The sequence below is a fragment of the Physeter macrocephalus genome, chromosome 19, assembly GCF_002837175.3.
Source record: "Physeter macrocephalus isolate SW-GA chromosome 19, ASM283717v5, whole genome shotgun sequence".
Lineage (NCBI taxonomy): Eukaryota > Metazoa > Chordata > Mammalia > Artiodactyla > Physeteridae > Physeter > Physeter macrocephalus.
The window spans coordinates 48018373-48025756 of NC_041232.1; the positions used below are offsets into that span (position 1 = coordinate 48018373).

Consider the following 7384-nt stretch of genomic DNA (forward strand, 5'->3'; position numbering starts at 1 on the left):
AGCGGCTGGGCCCGTGAGCCATGGCCGCTGAGCCTGCGCGTCCGGAGCCTGTGCTCCGCAACGGGAGAGGCCACAACAGCGAGAGGACCGCGTACCGCAAAAAAAAAAAAAAAAAAAAAGACCATATTTAGGAATCAGGCATAAACGGAGTATGAGGACATTTTGCTAAGGCCAAGGAAGGCTGGAAGATGGAATCACTGTGGCCATAAGTTGATTGAGTCAACAACATAATACCACTGTGAAGGGGCAAACAAATAAAAATATATAGAGTGCAAGAAATAAGAGTTGGGGGGTGTGTGTGAATCTACCTTGTAAATTGACCAGATCTTCATTAGAGTACTTTATTTTTTTATCCCTGTACTTCAAATGAATGTAGAGAAACTGAAGCATGTCCAGAGGAATGACCTGTGATGACCGGAGAGATGGAACACAGATGGAATCAGAGGCAGTGAGATGCTTAGTTAAAACAAAGTCAAAGGGCAGTGTACTCATTACCTTCAAGAACTGGTGTGTTTTATGAGGATTTTGCTAAACAAATAAAATAAAATGGAATTAACTTAAAGCTGGAAGTAGTTCATATGGACACAGAGAAGAAGTTTAATACTGTTTTAGTTTGCCGGTCTGGCTGCCATAGCAAAATACCATACAGTGGATGGCTTAAACAAGAGAAATTTATTTTCTCACAATTCTGGAGGCTGGAAGTCCAAGATCAAGGTGTTGGCAGGTTTGGTATCATTTGAGGTCTATCTCTCCTTGGCTTGCAGTGGCTCCTTCCTACTGTGTCCTTATACGGTTGTCCCTCGATTTGTGTTATGTCCCAATATCTGCTTCTTACAAGGACACCGTCATATTGGATTAGGGCTCACGCTAACAATCGCATGTTAACTTATTTACTTCTTTAAAGGCCCTATCTCAAATACAGTCACATTCTGGGGTACTGGGGGGCGGGTAGGGCTTCAACATAGAAATTGGGGGGGGACATAATTCAGCCCACAACAAATATCAGTATGAAAAGCCCAAGAACGACTTAAAAAATTACAGCACAGTCTCTGTTCCTCAAGACCTTAAAAGAAGGAAATAGAAGTAATCTACCCTGATTTAAGATATTTACCTACTTTAAGGCAGGGGACTTAAGGAGATGATTTTTTTAAATCCACTTGAATGTAGTTTTTCCTTGATGCGGAAGATATTTAAGTGGGCTTACTTGGCTAATGATGTGTGTGTGTGTGGTGGGGTGGGGGGCTGGGAGGGAGTTTCCCAGGAGGTCTCAGTGTACAGATGCATGGATACCTTTGGTGAATGCCAAGGTCCAAGATCTAGCCCTTGACCTTGTGGCCTCATAAACTTAACTTTATCATCATACAATGAATAGATTTACCTCTTGGGGTTAACTCTCATTAGCCAAGCTCGTGAAACTGAGCAATAAAACCATAACAAAAATTAATGAGTAATGTAACTGTCACACAGACCAGACTAGACTAATGTACATTTTTATTACAGCTAAGCTTCATAGGAATTTAATAAGATTGCTTGGTAAAGATGAAATCAGAAGGGTAGTTGGGTGTAACAAACTTGTTAATGAGAACAAGTTAATAAGCCTGATGTACATGCTGCCCATAGGGATGATTTTGCCAATAACATAATCAAAGCCCTTTTGGTCAGCTTCAAATCCACCTTCAGGGCCCTGCCCGTGCTACACTTCTCCCTGGCCAGCTGACAACGATGTGAGCTTTAAAGGTAGGGGCTGACTCCCATCCAAGTACTAACCAGGCCCGACCCTGCTTAGCTTCCGCATAGCACAGGGAGATCACCTCTGTGCTTTGTGACCATGAGAAGGGTGGGATAGGAGAGGGGTGGGATAGGGAGGGTGGGAGACGCAAGAGGGAAGAGATATGGGAACATATGTATATGTATAACTGATTCACTTTGTTGTAAAGGAGAAACTAACACACTATTGTAAAACAGTTATACTCCAATAAAGATGTTAAAAAAAAATAAAAATAAAAAATAAAATAAAGGTAGGGGCTGAACAGACCCTGGAGGAGGAAGGAGCTTTTCTTCCTGGTGCTAGCGTGCTTTCTTTTTCCCTGCAACGTGTGTGGCACCCAGCAGTGCCAATCAGTTTCAGGGGCACCATCCCTGAGGGTGGCTTTGCAGCAAGTTCTGTGTCATGGCACCTCCCCATGGTGTGGGGGGCTCCTGGCACCCCAGAGGGTAGCTTCTCAGTGAGTTCTGCCCCCTAGAACACACACTTTCCCCCCACCCATGAATGGGTTTCCTTCGTACCCCAAAGAGCAGTTTCCCAGCAAATCTGCCAGCAAGCACTCAAGGAACATCTCCATCCAGTGGGCCATAGCTGTGTCCTCTCCAACAAGATGTGGATCTCAGTTCTGCCCGGGGAGGGGGAAGATGCAGCACCCTCTTGCAGATTTGTTCCTTTCTTGGGCGCTCTGCCTCAACCCTAGAGACTCTCTGTATGTGTTATTTCTGTATACTTTATGGGGGTTTTAAAAACTAATTAGCAAGTAATCCTCTGTCATAGTTAATAATTCTTAACATTAAATTTTCCCTTTTCAAGTTACTATGCGGTTTCTCTTATTGATATATTATGCATCTCCATCTTAGGGACTGCCTTGCCAGTAGGACCATATTATTAAAAAACCAGAATACTGCTCTTTGAATATTATGGATATTATTAGAGAATTTTATTAGAGACTTTAATTCTTAACCCCAAATTAGAAATTATTTTGGAATTTCAGATTCTAGGCAGAGCCAGTGGAAGAATATTTCTAGGCAAGGGGGCTTTTTCACAGCACTTAATGACAGTCATAAGAAGCAGTTATTAAGAAAATGACCCATGCCACGGATTTAAGCCCTCACCTCCGCCCTCAACCCCCAATGGACTGTGGCTCCTCACCTCTCTCACAGAAACCCTGGGGCTCCTGAATCTCATTCTTGCCCTGGTTCTCCAAGGGCTGGAGCTGGATACTCGGCGACTTCAGTGCTCCCACAGATGTCATTTCCTTCCAGATCATTCCTTGGCCATGAGCTGTGTCCTAGGAGTAATCAAGTACCAACACTATGATTCTGAGGACATACAAGAGGAAAACCCCTAGAATAACAGGGCAGGGCAGCCAGCGTCAGAAACTCATTCAGATGATTAGATAGAAAACAACAAGACTAAAAGCTCTAGTGACTTGATTCCAGTGCACAAATAATAACCCAAAGGACAAAAATTTTATAATTCTCCGGTAGCCCGGTCAAGGCCACTCAGAATGGCTTCCTCATTAACTTACAATCAGTAAAACAAGCAAACAAAACACCTACTTACCTGTTGCCTTGGTTCGTCAAGCTCTTTCTCCAGCTCCTCCAGCATCACCACGGCTTGCTCTCCACTCTCTGGTCGGTTCTCTCGAAGCCAGGTCTGCAGCTCCTCTGGCAGGATGGCCAGGAACTGCTCCAGCACCAGCAGCTCCAGGATCTGCTCCTTGCTGTGCACCTCTGGCCTCAGCCACTGACAGCAAAGCTCGCGGAGCCGGCTCAGAGCCTCCCGGGGCCCCGCGGAGTCAGAGTAACCGAACTGCCTGAACCGCTGGCGGAAGGCCTCCTGACTATAGGCATTGCCCTGAAGGCCAAAGTCCTGCCCCCAAACATAATTTTCTTCTTCGACCTTCACAATTATGAGTCCTTCCTGCTCTTTTGGAGCATGGTAGACCAAGGTTGCAGACTTTCCTGCCATTCTGGGTAGAGATAGTCTGAAGAGGCTGCCTAGTTGAAGCGGGGAGGGGATGGACGTCTGTGTCTCAGAGATTCTTTCTGAATTCCAATTCTCCAAAGAGCTCCTGAGGTGGACAATGCTAATATCACACAGGGAAAAAAATGTGTTTAGAATATAAATTCAAGTGTTTGAAAACCAGTTGCCACTGAGTGTAGCACTGTAAAGAAAACTGACTAAAAGGGAGCTTCCACGTAAATAATACATTTATAGATGATTCAGGATTTTTCTCAGGATGTAAAACAGAAAAGTTAAAGTACCACTGAAATAAATTCAACTTTTGGTAACAATGTTAGAGACAACATTAGGGATAATAAATAATGCTTATACATCATGGAAATCAGGAAAAACACTATAGTATATTATCACCTCTCAGAATAATAAGCACCATTTTACTGAGCATCTACTAGATGCCAAGCACTAGCTAGATACTTAACATAAATTTAATATGATTTCCCTAATAATTCTATAAGGATAATCATAATTATGCCCATTTTCCAAATGAGGCTACTGAGAATCACAAGGGGACCAAAGACACATAGCCAGTAAGCAGCAGAACTGCTCTCTGCAACCAGAGGATTTGTTAGCTCTTTCTATTAAGCCATAGGGTCTCCCCAAAGAAGGGAATTTGCACTTAATAAACCTACTATGGGCCAGGCACTTTACAAATACAATTTTATTGAGGCTTGTAAATAACACTAATAGGTATGTATTATCAGCCCCACTTTACAGACGAGGAAACTGAGGTTCTTGAAAGTTAAGTAATTTGCCCAAGGCTCCAAACTGGTATACGGCAAAGTCAAGACACGAACCTAGTGCAGCCCAACTCTACAGCACTTGTTTTTTAAAATTACAGAACGGGTTAATGCCCAGGACAATCTTGGTTGATACTATAAATTAAGAATGAGGGTGAAGGACTTCCCTGGTGGCACAGTGGTTAAGAATCCGCCTGCCAATGCAGGAGACAGGTTCAAGCCCTGGTCCAGGAAGATCCCACATGCCACGGAGCAACTAAGCCCGTGTGCCACAACTACTGAGCCTGCACCCTAGAGCCCATGTGCCACAACTACTGAAGCCCGTGCGCCTAGAGCCCGTGCTCTGCAAGAAGAGAAGCAACTGCAATGAGAAGCCCGCACACTGTAACAAAGAGTAGCCCCCGCTCGCCGCAACTAGCAAAAGGTCACGCACAGCAACGAAGACCCAACGCAGCCAAAAATAAATAAAAATAAAAAAATAAGGGTGAAAATGTTAGGAAAAGGTCATGGAGAATGGCCAGGGTGAATGCACAAAAAAAGGAATAATTTTTCTCTTTTTTTAAAAATGTTTTTAGTTCTTTATTTTTTTTAATTTTAATTTATTTACTTTATTTATTTTTGGCTGTGTTGGGTCTTCGTTGCTGTGCATGGGCTTTCTCTAGTTGCGGCGAGCGGGGGCTACTCTTCATTGTGGTGCGCAGGCTTCTCACTGTGGTGGCTTCTCTCATTGCAGAGCATGGGCTCTAGTTGTGCAGGCTTCAGTAGTTGTGGCACGTGGACTTAGTTGCTCCACCTGCATGTGGGATCTTCCCAGATCAGGGCTCGAACCTGTGTCCACTGCACTGGCAGGTGGATTCTTAACCACTGTGCCACCAGGGAAGCCTGGAAGAATTTTTCCTGACTTTAAGTGACAAGGTTCTGAGACAGCACAAAGGAAAGAGGAATGGATTCCTTCATCCATTATCTCAACAATACTTGAGCTATGCGCTAGGCAGTGTACTGAACAAGACTCTCAGGATTCAGAGGTCTGTCTTCAAGGACTCCTAGTTTAATAAGGGAAAGTGACAGGGAAACAGGCAAACACAGTGCAATACATCCAAGGATGGAGGGAAGCAGACAAGGTAGCCCGGAAAGATGACTAAGACCAGGAAGAACTGCCTGCCTGGGGGAACCATCTCAGCAGAGTCTGGTATGAGTGAGCTGGGTGGAGCTGTAGAGGGAGGTCATTCAGGCAAGGAGCAGTGGGTATGAGAAGATGTGGCCCATTGAAGAAACTGCAGGTGATTCAGAAAGGCCAGACTCATGGCTATGGCTCAGAAACAGCCATGACCATGGCCTTCAGACTTGTTGAATCAGAATCTCCATGGGTGGGGCTTCAATAAGTGCCACAAATGCTTCTGATGTGCAGCCAGGGTAAAAACCCTGGGCCAGAGCCTCGGCAGAGTTAAGAAATAGTGAGAGGAGGAACCTAAACACAGAGAAACTTGGGGACATTTTTCTTCTTAATTTTGTGGTATTTGGAAAATACTAAATACATTTCTTCAGTTCTTATTACAACAATTGACATTTAAGAAATCCCATGATGATGCATTGTCAGATCTGTGCATCAGTGTAAGTACTATACCTCAGCAACTTGTCCTCCATTGGGTGGCTGAAGAATTATCGCTGTTCTTCTCCATCTCCTTCACAAGTCCATCCTCCTTTACATCAGAGTTCCACAGGTTAGCCCTAAGTCCACCACTGTTCTCATTCTCTCCCAGGCAATCTCATCCTTACCTTCGGTTACCATCAATCTCTAGTCTGGACCTCTCATCTGAGCTCCAGCCCTATTTATCCATTGTGACTCACATCCATCACAACTCTATTTTTTTTTTAATTTATTTATTTATTTATTTATTTATTGGCTGCATTGGGTCTCTGTTGCTGCACGCAGGCTTTCTCTAGTTGCGGCGAGTGGGGGCTACTCTTTGTTGCGGTGCACGGGCTTCTCATTGAGGTGGCTTCTCTTGTTGCAAAGCATGGGCTCTAGGCGTGCGGGCTTCAGCAGTTCTGGTTCGCGGGCTCTAGAGCCCAGGCTCAGTAGTTGTGGCACATGGGCTTAGTTGCTCCGTGGCATGTGGGATCTTCCAGAACTAGGGCTCGAACCCGTGTCCCCTGCATTGGCAGGCGGATTCTCAACCACTGTGCCACCACGGAAGCCCCATCATAACTCTTCTTCAATTTATCAAAAAGACCTCAAACTCAGCATATCCATGATCAATTGATGATTCCTCCCACCCCAACCTGCTCCTCTCTCAGTGATTCCCCTCTTGGAAGTAGGAACAACCAAACGGCTGCACTGCCAGAAACCTGGAAGCATTCCTAACACCTCCTTCCTGTATTTAATGCAAATTAAGTCCTATTGATTTTATTTCCTATTTCCAGAATCTGCCCTTTCCCATCTCTGCCACCACCTTCTTCATTCCAGCAACTATCCTTCCTGTTACACCGTACAATAACCCACAGTCTGTTTATAGTGTAACCACAGTGACTTCTTCAAATTGCAAATCTGATCCTGTTCCTCTGACTAGTTTTAAAAAAGCAAAAGCAAAAACAAAAACAATAGATAACCAACAAGGACCTACTGTATAGCACAGAGAACTCTGCTCAATATTCTGTAATAACCTAATGGGAAAAGAATTTGAAAAAGAATAGATACAGGGAGGAGGAACCAAGATGGCGGAGTAGAAGGACGTGCTCTCACTCCCTCTTGCGAGAACACCAGAATCACAACTAGCTGCTGGACAATCATTTACAGGAAGACACTGGAACTCACCAAAAAAGATACCCCACATCCAAAGACAAAGGAGAAGCC

General features: G+C 44.4%; 2 protein-coding genes across 2 annotated transcripts in view; one reads left to right on the forward strand and one right to left on the reverse strand.

Annotated features, from left to right (window-relative positions):
* Positions 1-3739, reverse strand: part of ZSCAN30 (zinc finger and SCAN domain containing 30) — a 6546-nt gene extending 2807 nt beyond the window's left edge. Inside the window, exons 1-2 of the mRNA XM_007123186.2 lie at positions 3332-3739; positions 2918-3056 (exon numbers count right to left, since the gene is read on the reverse strand). Of these exons, the coding sequence (XP_007123248.1) occupies positions 2918-3056; positions 3332-3739 (547 nt within the window). The remainder of the gene's footprint in view (positions 1-2917; positions 3057-3331) is intronic.
* Positions 1-7384, forward strand: part of LOC102978158 (zinc finger protein 397) — a 51259-nt gene that overhangs the window by 14479 nt on the left and 29396 nt on the right. The window lies entirely within an intron of this gene.